At 43.0% G+C, this 26437-nt stretch overlaps 1 protein-coding gene across 2 annotated transcripts in view; it reads left to right on the top strand.

Annotated features, from left to right (window-relative positions):
* The window catches only part of CTNNAL1 (catenin alpha like 1), a 270763-nt gene that overhangs the window by 241977 nt on the left and 2349 nt on the right, over positions 1-26437 (top strand). For both annotated transcript variants that reach the window (XM_040353516.1, XM_040353515.1), the window contains 6 exons: positions 1764-1814; positions 4037-4191; positions 7000-7048; positions 11923-11979; positions 21656-21775; positions 22578-22661. In XM_040353516.1, the coding sequence (XP_040209450.1) occupies positions 1764-1814; positions 4037-4191; positions 7000-7048; positions 11923-11979; positions 21656-21775; positions 22578-22661 (516 nt within the window). The remainder of the gene's footprint in view (positions 1-1763; positions 1815-4036; positions 4192-6999; positions 7049-11922; positions 11980-21655; positions 21776-22577; positions 22662-26437) is intronic.

Genomic DNA, 26437 nt, shown 5'->3' with positions numbered 1-26437 from the left:
CCATGACTCTCCCACCACAATGCTTTACTGTAGGCAAGACACACTTGTCTTTGTACTCCTCATTTGGTTGTCTCCACACACACTTGACACCATCTGAACCAAATAATTGTATCTTGGTCTCATCAGACCAAAGGACATGGTTTCATGCCCTTAGCCTGTTTGTCTTCAGAAAACTTCAGCAAACTGTTTGAAGGCTTTCTTGTGCATCATCTTTTGAAGATGGGACAGCAGCCTTGCAGACCAATTTGATGCAGTGTGTGGCGTATGTTTTGAGCACTGACAGGCTGATCCCCACCCCTTCAATTTCTGCATCAATGCTGGCAGCACTCATACGTCTATTTCCCAAAGACAACCTCTGGATATGATGCTGAGCATGTGCACTCAACTTCTTTGGTCGACCATGGCGAGGCCTGTTTTGTGTAGTGAACCGCTCAGTTTCAGGGTCTTGCCAAATTTCTTATAGCCTAAGCCAGGGGTAGGCAACCTCAGCCCTCCAGCTGTGGTGAAACTACAAATCCCATCATGCCTCTGCCTCTAGGAGTCATGCCTGTGATTGTCAGGGTCTTGCAATGTCTTATGGGACTTGTAGTTTCAAAACAGCTGGAGCGCCGAGGTTGCCTACCCCTGGCCTATGCCATCTTTATGTAGAGCAGCAATTCTTTTTTTTTTTTTTCGGTTCCTCAGAGTTCTTTGCCATGAGGTACCATGTTGAACTTCCAGTGACCAGTATGAGAGAGTAAGAGCGTTTACACCGAATGTAACACACCTGCTCCCCATTCACACCTGAGACCTTGTAACAGTAACAGGTCACATGACACCAAGGAGGGAAAATGGCGAATTGGGCCCAATTTGGACATTTTGACTTAGGATTGTACTCACTTTTGTTGCCAGCGGTTTAGACATTAAAGTGTTACTAAACCCAGTAATATGAAGGTAGTTCCTCTGTCCCCCCCCCCCCCCCCCCCCCACAGTGCCCACGGCTTATAAATCTTTGTTAAAATACTGCCACTATATACATTTTTGCCGATTTGTATACCATGGTCACATGATAAACTGCACAGTTTGTCCAGTGCTAAGGTTTTAGGTAGGAGGAGATTTCCACTACAGCCTGTATACACGCCCACATGTGTGATGTCAATATCATGTGACCTGAACAGTTTGACTGAAACAGGAAATGTTCTCTCTAGCAATAGAGACTAAACTAAGCATGTGCAGAACGGCTACCCTCACTGTATTATATGGCCTTGCCAAGATGGACCCTGCAGGAGGCAAGGATCTGTCCATATAGTGTCAGAGCCTTTTTACACAATTCAGAGGATTAACCCCTTAAGTTCCACAGTGAGTATAACAAGCATGCTATTCTGCATATACAGACAGATTTTACTGTTGTGGGTTTAGTAACACTTTAATGGCTGTATGTTGAGTAATTTTGAGGGGACAGCAAATTTACACAGTTATACAAGCTGTACACTCACTACTTTTACATTGTAGCAAAGTGTTATTTCTTCAGTGTTGTCACATGAAAAGATATAATAAAATATTTACAAAAATGTGAGGGGTGTACTCACTTTTGTGAGATACTGTATGTGCTTGTATGTGCTGCACCATTTCCATTTTAACACTGAATTCAGTGTCCTTTAACACATTTTCTTTGGGATATTGCTGTGTCATGCAGGATTTGTTTTTTTATACTGAAGGCAATATTGCTGGTGTGAGATAATGTGTAATTTTAAAATACATATTTTATTTTTACTTTTTTCTAGAAACATAGTGCGAACCTGAAAACCTTAAAGCCAGTAAAACTTGATGTGGAGGTAAGTCGGCTAGCACCTTAGAAATTGGTTTTGAAAAGCAGTGACACAAGACAGTCTCTTGGTTTCCTGATGGTATGAGATTGAAAATGTTTTTATGTGATAAATAGTATTTCCTTACCAGTGATCTTCAGGATGTCAAAGTTTGCATTTTTTTTTTTTTTTTTAATGTTCTTAATATTTGTGAACCAAATTTGACTATGCCAGGTAAAATACAGATGCATGCTTAGACAAAAGCATTAGCAAGTAAAATAAACACACGTTTTTTCAAGAACCACTTGTTCTATCTGCTGTTCTATACTTGCCAATGTCAATATAGTCCTTAACATCTCTGCAAATCTTTATTCAGTTAGTTGTAAATTCTACAAAACAGTGGGGGTTAAAATAAAGGTTTTCATATATATAAACCCATCCCCAGCCCCCTAAACTATATAGCCCACTAAAAGGCAGTTTTCCTCTAGCAACTTATCCCTCCAAGGGGAGTGACCTCCCGCATTGTTTCCATCCTGGCGGGTAAAACTCTAGTGTGGGCTGCCTGTGAACTAATGGCCTATGCTTAAATAGGTCAATTTCTTTACCAGATCGGATGTAAACCACACAGTGAGGAGCTGCTATTGTAAGGGGGTAGCCTGAAGGCTAGGGGGTAACCTGAAGGCTATTGGCAGGGCTGTCTTAATGCATGGGCAACCATGGGCACTGCCCAGAGGCCCCAGGTGCATTTGGGCCCCATGATGATCTCTCATTACATCATACTTGCCAACTGCCCTGGATTGGCCAGGACAGTCATGCTTTTTTACTAAGCTGTCCCAGAATGTCCGTGTCCCAGGCAGCATCCCAGAACCTGTATAGTTCCTTCCTGTTCCCCCCTGTACTGTGCCATTCCACTTTCCCCCTCATTGTGTTGATTAGTCTTTGATTTATGGCATGTTTTTAATTCTATTTTATTGAAATTACTAATGAATATGTTTGATTCCATCAACATTTTATACTTGAAAAAGATTGGAGTATAGCCTCATATATATATATATATATATATATATATATATATATATATATATATATATATATATATATATATATATATATATATATATATATATATATATATATATATATATATATATATATATATATATATATATATAAAAAAAAATAGTAATAATTATAACAACGTACCATCATCCAGGTTATAGTGGAAAAACAGAGGGGGGGGGGGCACGGAAATAGTTGCTGAGGCTAAACCTACAGCATACCCGCCCAAATAATTTATGGACTGTCTCGGTACTGATAAAACACAATAAACATTATATTAAGTTTAATGAAAATAAAAATTACAAAACCGACAATTATACACATCAAAGATTGGTCGGGGTCTCAACTAGTTTCGCAGGATTTTACCGCTTCTTCAGGAGAGCCAATCTGATGAGTAATTAAACAAGAGCGGAGCCGGGCCACCCATATGATTCCCCCCGCGGTGGACTTGGGGGGGGTTATGCTAGTTGAGGACCTGACCAATCTTTGATGTGTATAATTGTCTGTTTTGTAATTTTTATTTGTAATAAACTTTTTAATATAATGTTTATTGTGTTTCATCAGTACCAAGACAGTCCATAAATTATTTGGGTGGGTATGCTCTAGGTTTAGCCTCAGCAACTATTCCCTTGCCCCCCCCCCCCCTCTGTTTTTCCAACATTTTACACTTAAATTATTGAGAGTAGGTTCATAAATTGGGTCAGGCTGGCAGGGGCCCCAGTGCATTACTTTGCCCACGGGCCCATGATTGCATTAAGACGGCCCTGGCTATTGGTAGTGCTGGGGGTTTTGTATTCAGTGTATAAGTAAAGCAAGGTTTAGGATTATAAAACAAGAAAATGTTTTAAATGTGACAGGGTTCAAAGTGAACCTCTGCTTTTTTCCTTTTAGGACAAAACATGTTCACCTGGATCCCTGCCCACTAGTCGTACATACTCACCCAGCGGCCAGACCGTAGTAAATTTATTTTTACATAGCAAATGTCCAAAAAAAACATTTATTTCCCTGTGTTAAGGTTTAAACAAGCAGTACTAATATTCTGTTCAGTTTTTATATTGCAGGATGCCTAGTAATGAATGCTGGTGACGCTCCAGCACATACATATTTTTAATACTAAGGGCAATGTCTTGCACATTTTTTCTGGTCTTATTTGACTGTACACTAATCTGGGAAAACAAACGTATTCCTTTCAGGAGCAGGGCAAAATTGCCAAATTAGGGTTGGAGCTGCGTTTGCTGACATCAGATGTGGATGCTGAATCAGAAAAATGGGAAGATCAAGACAATGAACTGCTGAGACATGGCCAGACCATGTCCAGTATGGCTTACACTATGTATTTGTTCACAAGGTATGAATATTATTCTTTACATTTATTCATTTATTTTACTTGATTTTACTAGTCGGGTAATTGGTGAGGGGCAGAATTTCTCCTGAGGGCTAAGCGGAATGTTTGTTTGCGTTACCCTCTACCAACATGGGAGCCAAATTTCTACCCAACAAGAGGGATTGTTCTTTTTAAGGAAAGCAATAGGAAACATTTTCTAAAATATATGGTTTGTTTGAAAAATTATAGTTAAATTAACCAGTTTAGTTGCGTGTATAACTGGTGTATGACGTTACTTGGCATTTGAAAAATCTGGCTGTTGAATTGGCTTGTCTAACAAGACTGTTGTACAACCAAGCCAGTTTACACTGCGCAAAACAGGAGGGGGAGCATACTATAGAGTAAATAAGCTTTAAATGATAATTTCCAGTGTGTTTAATGAGTTATCAAAAGGTCTGTAGCTTAAAAAGATTCTGCCACCAATTTCAAAATGACTATTGTATTTCTTTGCAATGTCTTAATGAACTTACTAGCAAACTGGACTACTTTTAGAATGAGTTCCCTAGAACAGCCCCCCCTCCCTTGCAACTTTTTAGACCTCTTCTGAGAGGGACAACTCCCCCACCCCTCTTTTCACCTCCCTACATTACATTACCAATCTTCTGGGGCTGCTCACATCACATCCAAGATGGCGCTGCCCAGCCGCAGTCTCAATGTTTTTGGATGTCTGCTCAAGGGGGGTTTTTACAGGTAAAAAGACATGACTAAAATGAGGTAAATGCACAAACAATCTTATTGGAAGATTTATGTTGAAATGAATGGCTGGGTAACTGTGTCTTTAAAGTGGATCTTTAGGCTACGAATAAAAATTGGTGGATTTTTAATGAAGAAGACACATGCGTCTCATGCATTAAAGATACTTTCCTGCCTGTCCGCTCCTGTACAGTAAGCTGTGCAAGCACAGCTCACTGCACAAGTTTGGTAATGCTAAATCAGATGGAACTCCTTCGCATGCACAGGAGTGACATCACCTCGGGATGGCCAATGACAGCAGGCACCAATCAAGACCAGGAAGTTGGCCCCCCAAAGATGCCGGCGGGGAGTTTCGGGGACGGTGCATCGCTGGATTTTAGGTGAGTATAGTTCCACTTTAAAGTGAGTTGGTTAATAATATAAATGTGTACAATAAAGGATTTTTGCATAAAAGGCGGTTTGTACTTCCTCTCCCAGTGCCTGTACCAAAGGTCTCCGCTGTAGTGAGGAAAAACCACTGGCTGAATAATCTGCAGAATCCAACATATCTGGGAGTGTTTTTTGGTGCCTCCCTGTGTGCTGTGCTACAGGACACAGTAGTGATATAAAGCAGGGTTTCTCAACTCCAGTCCTCAAGGCGCCCTAACAGGTCATGTTTTCAGGATTTCCCTTAGAAGAAATGGCTGTGGTAATTACTAGGGCAGTGAAACTGATCAAATCACCTGTGCAAAATAATGGAAAGCCTGAAAACATGACCTGTTGGGGCGCCTTGAGGACTGGAGTTGAAAAACACGGATATAAAGGCCTGCTGATTAAACCACGAAGCCCAGCCAAGGATTTGAAATTTAATACCTCTTGGATTCTGAAGATTCTTCATCTGACCATTTATCTTTACTAAAGTAGAGATGGGCGGCAGGAGAGGCAAGTATAAAATGTCTCTGGGGAATATTTTATTTATACATTTTATTGGGACAGCATTGCTTTAAGAGTTTGAAGTTACAGAAATATTATATAAAAACAAACCATGGCTGAACAATCTTGACACTGCACAGCAAATAGTGAAAAGTAAAGTCTGTGTGTTAAGAAAAGCATTTCAAAATTTGACAGGAAAAAGGAAGATCCCTCTGCAATGCTTTTGATGAATTGAAAGAATGTTATGACCTACGGGACACATTGACATGCATAAAGAATATACAAAAAAAAATTGGTTTCAGTAGAAACTCTTCCCACCAGTACATTGTGGAAACAATCCAATATTCTGCATTTTGGATGCCTAAATTGAAGTAAAAAGGGCTCAAAAAGAAGAGGACAAAGTCCTCAGTAGGCATTCTGCTTACTGCCTAGTGACATTACCATATCTCATGAGACTAAAGCAAAATACTGTACACACAGGCCAAACATCTGCCTTTTCTATAGGAACCAGCCGACATTTGGTCAGTGTGTAAAGCTGTCCTTTCGGCAGAAGCCTGTCTAATGGCAGTCCCCCTGTCAGAACACAAAGTCGCAGCAGAGATCGCCACCCTAACATTGCTTCGTTAGTACAGTGACATCTTTTAAAACTTTACATGTGTACCAAACCTTACAGTCCTATGCAACCATGCCTTAATTGCACACCCTTGCTGTTTTTTTCTGGCTGACCATTGTCTCTGGTACAGAAAGTGATGGAAAAGCCAAACTTTTGAGTTGTTCTAGGAACAGATGGTGATGAAAAATCTTCCAGTCAAGACATCTGTTCTGGTAAAAACTGTCTAAGAGGGGATATCCCAGCAGATATTTTACTCTTGCATCCTGCTGTGTTTGGGACAGGCTATAAAGAGAAATCTCCCTGACGGAACAGATCATTAATGCAACATGTTAAAGATATCTTGCAATGCTAGAATCGTGGAAGCTGGCTTTTCTGATCTCCAACGTCATAAGTCAATTACTTGAAAAAAGTATACAGATGATATGCATACTTATTCTGAATCTGTGACTCAATAAATAATAATCTAGTCAATCCCCAGTTAAGCAGCATACATTTTAAGAAAAAGTTCAGCCATATTTATCTCTTTTGTCATATATAATCTCTTTCCTCTGCAGGGGTGAAGGTTTGTTGAAGACTACCCAAGACTTATTTCATCAGGCAGAGGTAAGCCAGTGCAGCTGTTTTTTATTATTTTTATATAAAACCTCACATATACATAAAACAAAATTGTAAATGTATATATTTTAATTTCTCTTTGCTATTGCATGTGAATCATTGGACTAATGGTAGGTATACCCCACACCACCACCCTACAACTCGGCACCTGGTTATTGAGGGACCAATTGGTTCAGTCTCTGGACAAACCGATTCCCTGGTGGGCAGGGGAAGTTGTCCTAGACATGCTGGCGATGCATAGGAATTTAGAGGAATCCTAACTCCTGATCAACATCAACCCTCGCGGAATGAACTGAAGTCTTGCTGTGGTAAGAAAAAGCCAGAAGTCCTGTGCAAGACTTCATGTTTCAGCTTTGTCTGCCATTTACATCTCGGGTATAGACAATTGCTGGACAGACTACATCAGCAGGCAGTATCTGTATATGTGGGACCAAGTCCCTACATCCAGAAGAGTTCCAGGACTTGTGCCACTGGTGAGGGGGGTTGGATGTGAACCTCCTGGCTCCCAGATTCATCAACAAACTGGACAGGTTTATTTGCATGTACTTGGATCATCTAGTGAAAGCAGTGGATACTCTAATGACTCCCTGGCCTCCTCTGCAGTGCAGGATCGAGATGGAGGGCATTGCAGTGATGCTCCTCATTCTAGACTTGCCCAGGCAAATGTATTCTGAACTGATCAGTCTCCTGGCATATGCTGCATGGGTTTTTCCTGATCAACCTGGTCTTCTGTCCCAAGGACCGATTTTACCAACCTGCTTCAGGGTCACTGGCTGCATTGGCATGGCTGTTGAAGCTCAGCTCTTGAGCGACAGGATCCTCAATGACTCGGTGATTCACACAATGTTTAAAAGCAAGAACATTAATTTCCCTCAAATTTGCCATCTGCATGGAAGGCATACTTCACTAAATGCAGGGAAAACCACTTCAACAACAAATCATGACCTTTTACTATTAGGCCTGGTTTAACAATTGGCTAAGTAATATTAATATTTAGATCTCCACACTCATTCTTTGTGGTTTTTGTACAGGGTTTTCCCTCATATTGCTCCATAATTTGCTCCTTATAGCACTTCTAAAAAAATATCCTTTAAGCCGATCAGGGATATTGAGTGACTGACTGATATTGCTTACTGACCAGGTTTTTTTTTTCTTGTTGCCATCACATCTGCAAAGTGTGTGTGTTTTGAATTAGCTTTATCCTGTAAAGAACCCTGTCTGGTCTTGTATAAGGACAAGGTGTTAAGGCCTAAAGCCTCCTTTCTTCCTAGGATTGTTTGGACCTGCCGCCTTAACCAAGACATTGTACTTCTGTCCAACTCCAATATATCATAAGGCGATTTCCCTTCATTTTTTGGATGTACTTTGAGTTGTAGAATTATGTAGATTATGATCTTAAGGTTCACTTTTCCCCCATTACTTTTTAAGACATGTGTAATGGTTGTGCGCATTGAGCTCATGAAAATCCGTATGCAACATTCATTTTGGATCATCTCACCCATGTTGTCATGTGAAGGACAGTGACCTTTTCCTCCTTTTTTTTTTTTTTTTCTCTCCCCCTCCCTCCTCTATTCCGTTCATACAATCCACAAACCTTAGCGGCATGGCAGACATCTCTCATCTCTCAATACACATCTCAGGGGCCAACAAACTGTTGAGTTTGCCTGCTTGATTGAGGAGAGCTTTTAAGACATTTGGTCATAAAAACCTCAATTGAAATCTGTACAAAACACATATGTCTCTCAGTAGAATCCATCATCCCACTATATTCCATAACTTCTAAAATCATGACCGTACAGCCAGGATATAGATATATTTTCCTCCCTCAGTTAATTTGTAGCATTTTGAGCACAAACATTAACCTAGTAGGACCAGCCCAATTCCTCCCCTAAGCGAACTGGGCATCTGAGACCTAGCATATTTGTAGCCATTTCAAAGCTAATTTCATGCTTGACAATAATAAGCATGTTGGCAGTCTGTGCACAGGAGGTATTCAGAGATATGAATACTTATGGAAAACTTTATCTGGGACATGTTCGTAAGCACGCCACACCCCCATGGCCACTCCTCAGTCGCTTAATTGGTCAGATGGTCTCTGACAACACCCCCGTAATATCAGAAAAAAGGCTGCGCCTGAAGTTGATAACTATCGTGTTCCATCAAGCAACTAAAGACCTGTCAAGTTATGAAAGCCAATTTACCACCTTGCTTGTTTATTGAATAAAAACTGCTGACATAGGAATAGGACATTGCAGGTATTCCCATTTTCCACTCCTTTTAATTTCTTTGTTGCTTTGTCCCTTTATTTCTTTGTAACACCCTTTTCCTGTAAATATTTTATTTGCACAACTTTGACCTTTTCATTATTAAGTCCTATTTTTAAAAGTGTTAAAATTGTCTCTAAAACTTTTAATGCAAAACTAAAATAATTCCGGTCTCTTGAAGAATGCTACTGTTAATGATAAATCTCTGAATATACCCATCTGTGGTGATGCTAATCTTGTTGAAGTTCTGATTCTTCTGCAAAAGTTGGTGGTGGTAGTTTAATGCAGCGTTAAGAATTGGCTCTGCACTGAAGGATTGTAACCTTTCTGGAAACCGTCCTTAGAGAAAAGCCAGTGCATAATTTTGCTTTTCTTTTTCTTTAAAGAGACATACAACAACAGCTCCTTCCTATCTCGGTTTTCTGTTCTTTTCTTTTTGCAAAACATGCCTGGTTTAGCAGATTACAAGAGAATGAGTGAAAAGGACCTGTGTGCTGAGTGTGAAGCAAGAGGAATTAATGTCCTTGGCAAGAATCATGAAATACTGATTCCTGTCCTGCCGGAGGATGATACTGGGCAGACCATAACGGGAAGTGGTTCCCACTACTTCAGAGCCCAGTTGTTCAGAAACGACCTCACAGGATAAGCAGAGACTGACACTGGTGTATCGATGAACGTCACCTCCAATCCAAAGATTTAGCAGACCAGCACCTGAGTGCCTATAACTCGCATAGACTCCTCGCAGGTGCAGGGTGCACTACACCGCATTATGGAGACTGATTCTCTGGTGTACCTGCAGTTTCTTGAGCGCCAGGCTGCAGTCAGGAGAGAGGCTGTGGTATGCCAGGCTGAGAGAGACTGATCGCGGGCAGGAACAGGAGATGGCTGGGCTCCAGCAGTAGCGACAGTCTCAGAACCTTGGGTCCCTAGATCACAGGGATGCCTTTCTGCCTGTGAGCCAGGCAGCCAAATTTCAAGTAATGGAAAAAGACAGACATTGACATGTATCTTCTGTCATTTGAAAAAAAACATGTCATCAGTACCATCTGCCCCATGTACAATGGGCCAGTACCTGACACCAGGGCTGCGAGGCAAGGCTCTGGATACTTATGTAGAATTGTCGGCTGACCAGGATGACGATTAAGACCATAAAATCTGTGATTATCCAAAAGTATCACACAACCCTGTTGGTGTACTAGAAGCAATTTAGGTCCTTGCAAAGGGGACCTGGGGACTGATAAACGGATGTGGCAAGTAGTCTGCGCCCCACATTCCAGCAGTGGACTAGACTAGAGGCTTGAAAGCTGAGTCCCTGAGGCATCTTATGGTTCAGGATCAGCTGCTTCACCTCTGTCCTGCAGATGTCAGACAGTTTGTGTTGGAGCAAAGGTCAGCCTCTGCCAAAGCAGCAGCAGAACTGGCAGATACCTATATCAACACTGGTATCTGACCATAGTAAGGCTTCAACAAATGGCTGGAAAGGAGGGAAATCCCATATGGCAACACAATCTACCCCTGCGAGTCAAGTTTCGCAGCACCTGCAGCCTCTGGTGTCGCATCAGTCTCAATTGACACCTACAGATGCTACAGCTGTGAAAAACCTGGACATCTTGGGCCTCTGTGCCCTGAGCAGAAGAAAACATTACCTGGCCAGCAACTTTCTCTGTTCTGTTGATCTGCAGGAAAGCTCAGGTAACCACCAGCAACCTGTAGCTAGTCATCGAGGGCAACCAAACCTTAACTAGACACAGGAGCTGAAGTCACCTTGGCTAGACTAAAGGTGATCGAAAGAAGGGACATCATCCCAGGAACGTTTTTTTTTTTTTTCACTTAAACAAAGTCGGGTGAGGCACCCTGTGCCTATGTCTTAACTGATTGGGGTGCTGAGAGTGAGAGTCTCTGCTAAAAGCACCCTGAATGCCCACTCTGAACTCTCTGGACCTACCAAGGTACTGTGTACAAATGTTGGGTCAATATTTGGACAACCCGTAGATGGACATAGGGGAGGGTGGAGTGGAAATACAGGGTCCTACTCCTCCTAAGGAAGGAAAGGAGACCCCCTTGCATGTGCATGTATAAAACTCATGTGTAGTTGATGCTAACCTTGCGGGTGCTAATCTTTGTGCAGGGTGCAGCTGAGAGTTTCATTGTTATAGCGTGGTGTGAGATTGGCCAGACCTTTGTCACGAGTTAGTGAGAAGGGCAGGGGTCTGACGTTCGCAATTGTCACAACATCAAACATTGTTTTAAAGTGATACTAAAGCTAAAAAAAAGAAAAAAATACTACACCGAGCAGTTGTTTACCTCCTCTCTGGGGGACCCCCCACCAGTGTTGTCTGCTCCTTCTTCCCCCGAGTGCCCCTATAGCAACCCATGTGCCCAGGGGGGTACCTGTGCGTGCACACTACTGATCCGGGCTGTGTGTGTCCATTTAGAGATTTAATTGACAAAATATTTCATTATTTTTAAGAACGTCCTCACTTTACGGTGTATTTTTCACAAGTGGCTAAAACTTTTGCACAGCAGTGTGTGTCTATTTATTTATTTTGTCTTTTTTTTTTTTTATCACATCAGCAATTACTTTATCTTCCTTCTTAGGTGTTCGCAGCAGCCGGTATAAAACTTTCATCCGTTCTTCATACATTTTCAAACCAGGTAACTATTCTCCTAATACGTAAATGTGTACCTTTTTCATTGAATGGAAAGTTCAAATGAAGGTGTTAAAAGATGCAGATTAATTGTGTGTGAAGGAACACAGGACGCAGTAGACAACAGTGGGGTATTTGCCTTGATTTCTACATACATTAAATATTAACAAAAACCAAACCGCCTGCTCTAGGTCGGTCGGCTGTTTGGCAGTCAGGTCACCTGCATCCCATACCCCCCGGTCGGTGGGTCGGTCATTCTAGCCTGGCACTTACCACATCTAGGTTGTGGTAGGCAGTGGCTCCTGTGTTCTTTCCACCTCTTCTGCATCCTGGCAGCTTCTGTCATGTGTCTCCTCCCTCCTCCTCCTAGGCATCCAACAGGATTGCCTGTCCTTTCAGCCAATCGGGTGACAGGTCTCAAGAATTGCCTCTCGATTGGCCGGGAGGAGGATCTGTGTGGCAATAGCCAATATTCAGTCGCTGTTGTCACACAGCTGGGTGGGCTCTGAGCGCAGTGATCTGCGCCCCGAGCCCATCCTCCTTTTTTTTTTTTAAGCCTATTGGAGCCTTTGTCTCTAACCAGGTGCTTAAACCCTGCCCCCCCCCACCTTTGGCATCCATGGTCCGGTGCCCTTCATGAAAAGGGGGGTGGCGGCGCCCTTTTGCCCACTAACGGACAGGCCGTCACTGGCCTAGACCTAGGATCCAGGAAGAAACTGAAAATTAAAAAAAAAAAAAAAAGTTTTAAGCAAGTAAATGTGTTTTATTTTACGATCTATTTACTAATGCTAGCAGCAGAATGATGAATAATAGTCAATGCTGAGTGAGAAAGTGAAGTTCCACTTTAAGATTGCACATAGTTGCAATCAATCTTGCATGATTGCACAATGCTTCATTCATATATGGTTGATCAATACAAGATTCAACTACATGCTGATTGCGTAGCATTAATTTTCTACAACTAATGATTGCTAGCAATTTTATTAGCAAGAACAAACTACTTAAAATCTCCTGTGTAGATCAAGCCTAGTCAAATAACTGCTTGCAGATTAAAGTGATCTATGTAGCTTACCCCAGTTTAGTGTAGTAGTTCTTCTTTTGCAGTCAATATTGAGAAAAACCTACTATGTGTCTGTTCCCATTCACACAGTGTACCTAAAAATAAATAAACTTTTGTAAGCTTCTCTGAACATTTGAAAGTGAACGTGGAGAGACAGAGTGGGGACAGACCGAGTTCCCTTAACATATAAATCAGAACCCAAGCCATCGGAGCCTTTTGTTAAGACCGTGTTCAAGTCAGATCTGCCAGCACAATGAAGACAGGGTTAATTGTGATAAACATGAAAGCCCCAACCCCTTCCTTAGCATTACATAGCAGGGACAAAATTCAGTTTTGAACGTTTAAAAAAAAAAAAATATATATATATATATATATATTACTTTCTTTATCGTACATCACGGGACACAGAGCGGCATATTCATTACTATGTGGGTTATATGGAGTACCTTCAGGTGATGGACACTGGCAATCTCAAACAGGAAGTCCCCTCCCTATATAACCCCCTCCCATAGGAGGAGTACCTCAGTTTTTACGCCAGTGTCTTAGGTGTTGGTCATGATTTAGCTCGCCTCCACATCCTTGGGATTAGGTGGGCTAACTGGTTCTGTCCAAAGGCCTCAGCGCTAAAGTGGTCAGTAACCGGACCCCAAACCAAAGGGGTATAGCCCATAATGCTTTTCTTTTTAGAGAGCTGGACCCTGGGCCCAGAACTTAGAAACCTTTGGGGGCCTAATGTTTCTGTTGCCAGAGTGCTATATGGGCCCAGGACAGTGGATCCTTCATAGGAACCCAGGGCCTGAAGGTCAATGCCCCACGGAGATGGGGGAAGATTGGGCCTCTTGCTTTGCAAAGTCCTGCGGCATGGAGCAGGTAAGTGAGGGGAAACTTGCGGAACTTGGTTCTTAGCAGGTTTTTCTGGGGGGTTCACAGGGGACATGCCTAAAGTTATGCGCTGCATCTGGCAAAGTAAGTCACATGTCTTAAAGATAGGATGGCTCTATGTGTATTCCCCATAAAAGGTGAACTCCCTGGTAGTATTGTAACATTGAGAAAGAAGCCTGTGTGTATGTGTGTGTAAAGAGAGCTGTGCTTACCTGCAAAGCCTCCAGGCGATTGCTGCCATGGTTTTTCCTCCTAGCCTGGAGACAGGACAAACTGCCTCCTCGTGTGGTCTCCTAAACCCCCACCCCCCCCCCGCCGGCGGGCGCGCGCGTCCCCGTGATATGGGCGTAATTTCGCGCCGTTAGCTGAGGGGGGAAGGGCGGGCCAGCATGTTAAAGGAAGGGGCGGCCCTTCCATTTGTTCCCAGCTCAGTGTATGCTGGAACTGAGAGAGGAAGAGACCAGAGCGGCAGTACGGGGCGCCGAGGACACACAGTGGCCGAAACAGATATTACAGTCTTCAATAAGACTGTCCTGGAGCCTAGAGTTAGGCTGTTCTTTTCTATCTCAGCAGTTTTTTGGCAATACTACTAAGGGGGACAGAATGTTTTTTCTCTCTTGGGTTTGAAAAAAAAAGAAAAAAAAAAAAAACCTTTAAAGGGAAAGAAGGCATTTTTTATCCCCCAAACGTGTTTTTGGGCAATAACTATTTATAGTTCCAAACACCAATAAGTTAGCGGGCGTACCTCGGTATTGTACCATGGCGTCTGGTTCAGAGGGTACAAGAGGTGGGGATTCCCCCAGAGAGTCTGAGGTCTCGGACAAAGTTATGCCGCTGCTTTCCCGAGAGGGAGCCTTGATGGGACCATCGGGATCTGGGGCTGGAGCTGGCACGGGTCAGTCCAACCCTAGGGTGGTCACGGACGAGGTACTGTCCACCTCCTTAAAGGAGATGGGAAAAAAGAATGGAAAAGATGATAGCTAAGGCTATGCGGGGCAGAAAACGGAATAGATCTCCGTCGCCCGAGCGTGGACCCTCAGAGGAGGAGGTCCTTTCCGCAGGGGAATTGGACGACCTCTTGGACAAGGACCAAGCAGGTTCGGGGATCGAGGATCCGGATACAGGGGAGTCTGGGGCAGCCTCCCAAGGGGAGAGCTGGTGGGTTCAAGCCTTAACGGACTTGGTCCATAGTGCATTCAACTTGCCAGTACCAGATCTCCAAGTATCGACTGTTTCAGCTTTGGGCTCACTAAAGGCGCCTCAAAACAACGCAGTTTTTTCAATCCATCCTCTGCTAGAGGAAGTTATGTTCCAAGATTGGACCAAGCCAGATAGAATCTTTTTACCACCTAAAAGATTCTCTGCCTTATATCCTATGGAAGATAAATTTTCCAAGAGATGGGCAACCCCGGCGGTGGACGCAGCCATCTCATGTGTTAACAAATCTTTAACATGCCCTGTAGAAAACATACAGGTGTTTAAGGATCCGGTTGATAAACGCTTGGAAGCACTACTTAAAAGCTCCTTTACTACTGCAGGGGCAGTAGTGCAGCCAGCTGTGGCTGCGATTGGGGTTGCATTATCGGATCAAACTAAGCAGATGCTTAAACTTATTCCTGCCCAGCAGGCAGAAGAATTTTCGGATGTCCCTAGGGCCATACGCTTTACGGTAGATGCGATTAAGGATTCTATCCAGCAAGCGTCACGTTTATCGTTATCCCTTATCCATATGAGAAGACTCTTATGGTTAAAGAGCTGGGAGGCCGAGCCCCCATGCAAGAAGCTCCTGGTAGGGTTCCCCTTCCATGGAGGACGACTCTTCGGAGAAGACCTGGATAAATACATTCAGACCATTTCAAGCGGCAAAAGTACTCTTTTGCCAACCAAGAAAAAATTTCAGGGGCCTGCGTTTAAACGACAGCACTCCCCTGGGCAGGGGCCCTCTAATGCCAAACAGTATCGACGGCCTCCTGCAAGATCAAACTTTAACTTCAACAACAAATCGCAGGGACAGGCCGCTAGAGGCAAGAAGCAGTGGTTTCGCAAACCAGCAAAACCAGCCCCCAAGCCGACCTTATGAAGGGGCGCCCCCACCCACGAGGGTGGGGGGAAGACTGCGTCTCTTTTCAGAGGTTTGGGAAGCCAGCATTCCCGACAGATGGGTACGGTCTTCCGTGGCTACGGGCTACAAACTAGACTTCCTAAAGTTTCCTCCTCCTCATTTCCAGGAGTCAAGGGTTCCAAACGATCCGGAGAAGGGAGCCGCATTAATGACGGCATTGAATCATCTACTCTCCCAGGAAGTAATAGTAGAGGTACCAGTCCTAGAACAAGGGCTGGGTTTCTACTCCAACCTATTCATCATCCCAAAGTCCAACGGAGATGTCAGGCCAATTTTGGACCTAAAGATGGTAAATGCATACCTAAAGGTCCGCTCATTTCGGATGGAATCCGTGCGGTCAGCAGCTGCCACACTCCAGAAGGACGACTTCATGGCATCCATAGACATAAAGGATGCCTACCTTCATGTTCCAATTTATCAGCCACATCAAAGATTTCTACGCTTTATGGTGGCTTCGCGTCATTTCCAATTCGTGGCGCTTCCCTTTGGGTTGGCTACGGCCCCCCGGGTGTTCACGAAGGTCCTAGCTCCAATCCTAGCCAGGCTAAGGATCCAAGGGGTCACGATCCTAGCGTACCTGGACGACCTCCTAGTCAAAGATCACTCGTCTCCTGGCTTGGAACGAGCAGTGGCCCTCACGGTCCAGTACCTCGAGAGGTTCGGCTGGGTCCTAAATCGAGAAAAGTCAGCATTCCAGCCCACAAGGCAGTTGGAATATCTCGGCATGAGGTTAGACACAGAACAACAAAGGGTGTTTCTACCTCTGATAAAGGTCAAAGCCATCAAGGTTTTAATCCTACTGGTTCTAAGCAAGAAAGAACCGACTATTCGCCTATGTATGCGGTTACTAGGCAAGATGGTGGCCACATTCGAGGCGGTACCGTACGCCCAGAGCCACACTCGCATCCTGCAGACAGCCATCCTGTCAGCATGGAGCAGGAGGCCACAGGCCTTAGATATCCCTTTGCCGCTCTCATCAAGAGTCCGACAAAGTCTATGTTGGTGGTTAGACCCTCAGAATCTAGTGAAGGGGAAGTCTTTCAGCCCAGTGGCTTGGAAGATAGTAACCACGGACACCAGCCTGACGGGCTGGGGAGCAATTTTGGATGGTTGCACTCGCCAGGGTACTTGGGCAAAGCCAGAGAGGCAGTTGCCCATCAACATCTTGGAGCTCGGAGCTGCTCGACTAGCCCTCAGGGCTTGGACGTCCAAATTGCAGGGGTTCCCGGTGAGAATTCAATCAGACAATGCCACGGCCGTGGCATACATAAATCACCAAGGGAGAACCAAGAGTCAAGCCACTCAGAGAGAGGTGAGCTTGATTCTCCTGTGGGCAGAGGCTCATGTGCCCTGCATATCGGCAATATTTATTCCAGGAATGGACAACCTTCAGGCGGACTTCTTAAGTCGCCAGACTCTGTTGCCGGGGGAATGGTCTCTACATCCACAAATCTTTCAAGCACTCTGCCAAAGATGGGGAGTGCCGGACGTGGATGTCATGGCATCGAGACTCAACAAGAAGCTAGACAGGTTCATATCCCGCTCAAGGGATCCGATGGCCTGCGGAACCGATGCGCTGGTTTGCCCTTGGCATCAGTTCAAACTTCTTTAAGTATTTCCCCCGCTCCAGTTACTACCCCGCCTGCTGCGCAGGATCAGGGTGGAGCACATACCAGTCATCCTGGTAGCTCCAGCATGGCCCAGAAGGGCATGGTATTCACTAATCCTGAAGATGGTAGTGGGAGACCCTTGGACTCTTCCTCTACGGCCAGACCTGCTATCGCAAGGTCCGATCCTCCACCCTGCCTTACGGCATCTAAATTTGACGGCCTGGAGGCTGAATCCCTGATTCTCAGGGGTAGAGGTCTGTCTCAAAAAGTAATCTCTACCCTAATCAGAGCCAGGAAACCGGTCTCTAGGGTGATTTATTACAGGGTCTGGAAGGCCTATGTAGGCTGGTGTGAGTCCAAGCGATGGCTTTCTCGCAAGTTTACCATCGATAGAGTATTAAGTTTTCTCCAGCTAGGAGTGGACAAAGGACTGGCATTAAGCACAATCAAAGGACAGATTTCAGCTTTGTCAGTGTGGTTTCAGCGGCCGCTGGCCACCCACTCGCTAGTTAAGACCTTCCTTCAAGGGGTCTTACGTATTAATCCTCCAGTTAAATCCCCGCTTTGTCCGTGGGATTTAAATCTTGTTCTGTCAAGTTTACAGAAACAACCTTTTGAGCCGTTGGCTGAAATTCCTTTGGTTTTACTGACAAGGAAGTTAGTATTTTTGGTCGCCATAGTTTCCGCCAGAAGAGTATCGGAACTGGCAGCCTTATCCTGTAAGGAACCATATCTTATTTTACATAAGGACAAGGTCGTTCTCCGCCCTCATCCTTCCTTCCTACCGAAGGTTATATCCAGTTTTCATCTAAACCAGGATTTGGTATTGCCATCCTTCTTTCCTAAACCTACTTCCAGAAAGGAAGGGTTGCTGCATACCTTGGATATTGTCAGGGCCATGAAGGCCTATCTTAAAGCTACAGAGAAGATCCGGAAAACAGATGTGTTGTTCATTTTACCGGATGGGCCCAAGAAGGGGCAGGCAGCTGCAAAATCCACCATCTCGAGGTGGATTAAACAGTTAATCACTCAGGCCTACGGCTTGAAGGGGTTGCCTCCTCCGTTATCATTAAAGGCTCATTCTACTAGGGCCATGGGCGCCTCCTGGGCAGCACACCACCAGATCTCTATGGCTCAAGTTTGCAAGGCGGCAACCTGGTCTTCTGTCCACACGTTTACAAAATTCTACCAGTTGGACATAAGAAGGAATACTGATACAGCCTTTGGGCAGGCAGTGCTGCAGGCTGCAGTTTGAGACCCTCGGATTCCGGGGGGCTCCCCTTTGAGTTAAATTTAAAATTATTTTTTTCTCAACTAAGTTGGATTTATTATGATTTGAGTATATCTCTAAATTAAATCCTTTTGTCTTTGGAAGATGTTCTCCCTCCCCTCATTGTAAGCATTGCTTTGGGACATCCCACATAGTAATGAATATGCCGCTCTGTGTCCCGTGATGTACGATAAAGAAAAAGAGATTTTTAATACAGCTTACCTGTAAAATCTTTTTCTTGGAGTACATCACGGGACACAGAGCTCCCACCCCTCTTATGGGGACCATTTTGGGAGGCATACTGCTTGCTACAAAACTGAGGTACTCCTCCTATGGGAGGGGGTTATATAGGGAGGGGACTTCCTGTTTGAGATTGCCAGTGTCCATCACCTGAAGGTACTCCATATAACCCACATAGTAATGAATATGCCGCTCTGTGTCCCGTGATGTACTCCAAGAAAAAGATTTTACAGGTAAGCTGTATTAAAAATCTCTTTTTTACTGTGTGAATGGGAGCATGTAACAAAGTAGGTATTGTCTAAATGTGGGCTGCAAAAGTGGAAATGTACTTTGCGTAACTGACCCCTTTTAAGAATCTGAAAAAAATGGCGCCCCTCCCCAGAAATATTTGCATAAACACAACTTTGCATGCAGTGACTATTTTGTACTTCATTTAAATGTGATTGCCTCATACATAAACCACAGACATAAAGGTTGTATAAAGTAAACAGTCTTGACAAACGCACTACTTTTCATGCAAAAAGTAATGGTCACTTGTTACAAAAATGAAATACAATCATCTTGTGCAAATTTGACTAGTTCAGCCCTTTGGATGTACGAATGAAAGAGCGAACAATCGCATGCTGATGACTGCTACTTCAGCCAGCAGCTTGTTCTCTACTTCTTCAGCTGGCTCCTGAAAGTGATGCAGCGGCTCCCGCTCTTACCAGGAGCCTGGGACTGCGCCAGATTCAGGACGGAGAGCAGTGTGAGAGCGAGGCTTATTCATGTAACCAAGGAAATCGGAAGCGACAATGATTTTGTTGCTAATGGTTTCAGATCCAACCATTCAGCTGGGGGGGGGGGGGGGCAGGTCTGTGCTTGGTTAGATGGTTTGGAGAGACATCTGGGTCTATTAATCCAATGTCTCCAAATGGAGTACCTGTCACCTGTCTATTGCATGGGAGTTTATTAACCCCTTATGATGGCTTTAAAGTATAAAATAAATAACAGAAAAAAGTTTAAAAAATAATAAAAATTATAATGTATACATATTTTTTTTAAAATGTAAATAACCCCCATTGCCCCGCATGTATACGCATGGCCAGGGTGCACATGCATATGTAAATCGCGGTAACACCACGCGTATGACGTATCCCCGTGAACGGCAGAGTGAGAGCAATAATTCTAGCACAAGAGCTCCTGGCTAACTCTAAACTGAGCTGTAAAGGCTTTTAAAATGTCACCAATGGAGATGTTGGGATACCATTTTTTTCTTTTTCTCGATATCACCGGCGCACACAATCTTAACATTTGCCATGTTTGGTATCTATCTACGCAACACAACCTCATTTTGTATATTTTACCAAAAAAAAAGAAGTTATCTTGTGTGCATTTGCACTGAAATTTACATTGTATTTTTTCTGAAAATTTGTATTTAATAAAACGGCTGCAAAACGATCATTTTTTTTTTCTACAGGGCCTCTGCTTTTAGAAAATGTATTATGTTCTAGGGGTTTAAGAAATTTTCTTACCAAAAATTAAGATTTTTACATGTGTGCAAAAATGCAAAAAAAGCTGGTTAAACAAAAAAAGAATTGATTCCAATTCTATTTAGATCGACTGCTGCTACTACTACAAAATAATAATTGGCACTTATGGAGTGGCACAAGATGGCATAGCACAATGATAAAAATGTAAATGTTAAATATGGGCCAACTAGTCAGACGCTGTAAGCAGTAGCAGGGTACTTTTTTTTTTTTCTTTTAATTGCTTTCAATGGGAAACCATTGATTGGGACAGGGGAAGGGCTGTAATTGTGAATATCTGACCCTCACGGACGCCCTGACACCCCGTCCATGGACCCCAGGTTATGTAACCCTGCTTTAAAGTAAGTTGTCTGTCCCTTGTGGTATTGTGTAAAGCCTCATACACACGATCGGATTTCCATCTGACAAATCTGGATTTTTGTCCGAAGGGCGTTGGCCGTGAACTTTTTCAGCCAACATTCATGAAACGACGGGTTTTTTTTCTGCTCTTTAGCGCCACCCTTTGGGCAACTTCTGCTAATGTTGTTGATGGTTAGCATTGGTTGGGAGCATACGTGTTTGTACTTTGGATTTTAGTCTGACGGATTTGTGTACACATGATCGGATATTCCGACGGAACACATTTGTTGTCGGACAATTTGAGAGCATGGCTAGCCAACATATGTTGTCGGAAATTCCAACAATTGTCCGATGGAGCATACAGACGGTCAGATTATCTGACAAAACGCATCCGTCGGACAATTGTATATCCGATCGTGTGTACGGGCCTTAAGAGTGCGTCTGAAAAAATGTGTTTGGCTTGTAAAGTACTGTATACGTTTAAAGGTAAATAATGCAAGGGTGCTCTTTTGTAAAATTTGAGTCTAGTAATCCTTTAATTGTTCATGTATGTATCCCTTAGCAGGTGTTTGTGCAAACATTCCTGACATAAGTGTTGCCTTATTATTTGCAATTTTTTTTTTAATTCAAGCTTGAAGATGACGACAAACCTTTACTCCTCCTGGAAATTGAGAAGCTTGTTCCGCTGAGCCAGCAGCTTCAGATCACTGCAAGGACTCCAGTGCAGGGTAAAACGGCCACCTTCTCCAAGGTACTTGGTTATTGTAAACCCTCATTTTGTAAAACCACCCACTACGTTTAAAATAGAAATAAAAGGCAACACATTTGTGTATAGATATTAAAAAAAAAAAATTAAATACTGTACTTTTTTTTTAAATATATATATATATATATATATATGTTATCATATTCCCTCTGTTCTCAGCTGCATAAGAGCTGGGGGAGGAGAAGCAAGCACCCCAGTGAAGGGTGTGGTGTGTGTGTGTGTGTGTGTGTGTGTCGGGATAAGTCTGATCATTGGAGGAGAGAATGCAGTGTTTCCAGCACAGTTAGGGAACTGAACACACTGTGTTCTCCTGCTTAGTGTGGTCAGTTTTTTTTAATAGGAACGCAGAGGGAATGTCAGGACACCAGGGATTTTACACAAAGGAAGCAATATAAAGAGAACGGGGTACGTTTTTCATAGAAGTACATGGTACAGCAGGCACATATCAAGAATATGAAGTGTTGGCATGACAAACACCTTCCAAATAAAAAGGCAGAGGCAGATAATTGCATTGCTGTATGTGAGACCAACACTTTTGAGCATTATGAGCTAGACATGCGAGTACTGAAAACCAGTGATGCAAAATTTGTTTAGGCGTTTCGCTACAAATTCCACATTATAGTAATAGTAGCTTAGTTGTATAAAAATAGAGCTACCCAGATATGCCTGCAGCATTAGTAGATACAAAAAAAGTTTTGCATGGATGTAGGCAAAAGAACAGTTTAAAGATAATGTCATAGTGATTTGTAAAGCAACTGTGTGTGTTAAAATGTTTTATATTTTACAGGTTGACACGTGTATTCAAAAATCAAAAGCAATCATGATGATATTATCCCAAGTTCTTCCAATCTGCTGCAAATTGCTACGGAAGGTGAGGTTCCTTTCTGAAGGCATCTGAATAGTGTTTTTGCATTTTGTAGTTAGTGACACAAGAAGTGAGAAGCTGCCCTAAACTTTCAAAATGTAGGAAGCTAATACTATTGTGAAATGAAAAACTGTGCTTGTGAATGACTAAACATGTAAATAGCAGCACCACTAATGTGAGATATAATCACATAGACAAGTAAATAAAAACAAATGTGTGGTGCTTAAATGTAAAACTAAATGAATAAAAATACAAATCGGTCCATGTGTCTTCAAAACTGCATCATGAAATGCCTTCACAATATTATGTGCAAAAGTCCTTATTCACTCAGCCCCTCCACCATGTGAATAAACCACCACCATAGGTTTGGATGTACTCTTACCAGACAGTGTTGATCACCTATTACGGGGTGGTCATGAATCTTATTTTCTCCATCCACAGTTGCTCCTCAACATACCAAGAGCAGGAGGGATCATCCAACTGTCACATTGAAAACAATACGCCTCTGGTCTTAGATCGTTTATATCCAGTGGAATGTATCAGCAAAGAGATAAATGCCTCGTTTTTGCGACGAAACTGGTCGGGTTAAGGCATTGTTTCCTGTCTTTGGATTGAGCCTGTTTTGGCTGATGAAGATTTCTTACTCTTAGGGCACGTTCACACCAAGCCGGTGGGGTGCACGTTCACACCAAGCCGGTGGGGTGCACGTTCACACTAAGCCGCTTTTTACCCGCTAGCAGTGCACTTTTAATCCCGCTAGCGGCCGCTGCCGAAGCACTTTGCAGGCGCTGCCCATTGATTTCAATGGTCAGTTGCGGCGCTCCTAAAGTGACCCAAAGATGCTTGCAGGACTTTTTTTTAATGTTGGGCAAGCGCACCGCTCCAGTGTGAAAGTGCTTTGGCTTTCACACTGGAGTGACAGGAGAGGCGCTTTACAGACGCTATTTTTAACGCTAAAACGCCTGTAAAGCACCTCAGTGTGAAAGTGGCCTTAAATGTAATTGCATGTCAGCGCATTACTTGAATAGAACCTTTACACTATGTGGTATTTATCTTGCTGCTGATGCATTCCACTGGATATCACGATCTAAGACCAGAGGAGTATCGTTTTCCATGTGACAGTTGGATGATCCCTCCCGCTCTTGGTATGCTGAGGAACAACCGTGAATGGAGCATATGAGATTTATGAGCTTCTTTTGACCACCCATAATAGGTGGTCAACGCTCTCTGGTAAGAGTACATCCAAACCTGTGGTGGTTTATTCACATGGTGGAGGAGCTGAGTGAATAAGAACTTTTGCTAATACTACTGTCAACCTGTAATTTTTAGCACTGTATGTGATACCAGTTGGGGGTAACAGAATGCAGTGAAGTTAATGCTTTTTTAGTTATCTCTGCTTTAAGGTAAAAAAAAACTTTCAGAAGTTGCTCCCCCCAGCCTAAACCCTTAAGCCCAATCTCGATCCAGCAATGTGCCCATCTGCAGAAGCTCTTCACCCTACTCTCTCTTCTCACAGGAGACTCTGCAACAGTGGGAGCCATTGGCTCTTGCTGCTGTCAATAAGAAGAGGTTTGGAGCCGCTCTGTTCCCTTTTAAGTAAAATTATGCTCAAATGTTAACTTGGGAGACGCTGTCTATTTGTCCAGTTGGGAAAAGTAGCAGTGTGTTTCTATAGGTCCCACCCACCCAGTTATTCTGGCATTACCTGCCACCAGACAGAAAACCTGGTGCTTCCGGATATGGGGATTATGGCTCTCCTCCAACTGCTAGTGCATAGATCTAGCAGCCAATCACTAGGCCCAAGCATGGTCACATGATGGAAGAGGTGATGTCACCACTCCCCCTAGCTTCCTACACAAGCGATAGTGGATTCCAGTGGCAACTGCAGTTGGAGGTAGGAGCAGTGTTGGATTACTGGCAATGAGTATAACTGGTGAGGGGAATCTTTAAAAAATGCACTAACCTTTCCCTAAATTGGCAAAATGACAGCATCTCTCTAAAGCTAAGTTCAAGACTAAATAATAAATAAAATAAAAAAACGCCATACAGTGTTCATACAGTTGTGTTAATTAAATGGTCAATCAAGATCGTGTATTTTTTAAAGCAATTAGTGTACTTGAATTTAATTCAGCATCAACCTCCTGAAATTCCCTGTACAGAGAAGCAGCCAATCAGTTGTGCTGCAGTGTACATGTGCCAAAAACATGCTCACAGATGGAGAGCGCAAAGTGGCAGGTAGATGAGCTGAACATAAGAAATCAAAACGTGTATGGTTAGCTTCAGAGTTTATACTTATTCCAATCTTTCTAGACCAGTGGTTCTCAACTCCTGTCATTAAGACCCATTAACAGGCCAGGTTTGCAAGATAACTGAAATGCATAAAAGGTGATGTCATTTGCTGCTCAGCGATTGTAGATTAGTCTGCATCTCCCCGAGGTAATACTTAAAATTTGACCTGTTAGTGGGTCTTGAGGACTGGAGTTTAGAACCACTGATCTAGACAAAACAAACTCGAAAAATGTGAATATCGTGCAAAAGTTAATTTATTTCACTAATGCAACTTAAAAGGTGAAACTAATATATGAGATAAACTCATTACATGCAAAGCAAGATAGTTCAAGCTGTGATTTGTCATAATTGTGATGATTATGGCTTACAGCTCAAGAAAACCCCAAATCCACAATCTCGGGAAATTAGAATATTACATGCAATCAATAAAACAAGGATTGTACATAGAATAATATCGGACCTCTGAAAAGTATAAGCATGCATATGTACTCGGTTTGGGCCCCTTTTGCAGCAATTACTGCCTCAATGTGGCGTGGCATGGAAACTATCAGCCTGTGGCAATGCTGAGGTATTATGGAAGACCAGGATGCTTCAATAGCGGCCTTCAGCTCTTCTGCATTGTTCGGTCTCTCATCTTTCTCTTGGCAATGCCCCATAGATTCTTGACAAGAGGAATACGACATTTGAAGCCCATGTCCAGGATCCGTCTGTGTGTGGTGGCTCTTAAAGCACTGACTCCAGCCTCAGTCCACTCCTTGTGAAAGTCCCCAACACCTTTAAATGGCCTTTTCCTGACAATCCTCTACAGGCTGCGATCATTCCTGCTGCTTGTGCACCTTTTTTCTTCCACACTTTTCTCTTCGAACAAACAACTTCTTTTGCAATTACCTTTTGAGGCTTTCCCTCCTACTGAACCAGACTGAGAGACCATTTAAAGACTCAGGAACCCTTTGCAGGTGTTATAGCTTAATTACCTTTTCACAATATTCTAATTTTCTGAGATTGTGGATTTGGGATTTTCATGAGCTGTAAGCCATAATCATCACAATTATGACAAATCACGGCTTGAACTATCTTGCTTTGCCTGTAATGAGTCTATCTCATATATTAGTTTCACCTTTGAAGTTGCATTAGTGAAATAAATGAACTTTTGCACAATATTCAAATTTTTCGAGTTTCACCTGTAGATATTAGAACTGGAAAACTTGACTTTAGAAAGTAATGCTCCAGGTTCCCACATGTCCCTGTCGGTCAAATTGGTTGGTCATTTTTAGCAGAGATCCTGGGATTCAATGCCTAGGTTTTTATGAGAGTTAGTAACTCTCCTATGACTATTCATCAATTTATAAAAGCTAATGTGAGTTTAAGTCCATTCTAATATGCTCTTGTACCCTTGTATTTAGAAGCTCTCTGCATTTCTTCTTTTTTTTTTCTTTGAAAGCTGCTGCTTCTTGCATAAATATGTGCATTTACATGTATAGTGTAACTGTATA

Source organism: Rana temporaria, chromosome 5 (genome assembly GCF_905171775.1).
Source record: "Rana temporaria chromosome 5, aRanTem1.1, whole genome shotgun sequence".
Taxonomy (NCBI): Eukaryota; Metazoa; Chordata; class Amphibia; order Anura; family Ranidae; genus Rana; species Rana temporaria.
This window is presented reverse-complemented; position numbering and strand designations above follow the sequence as displayed.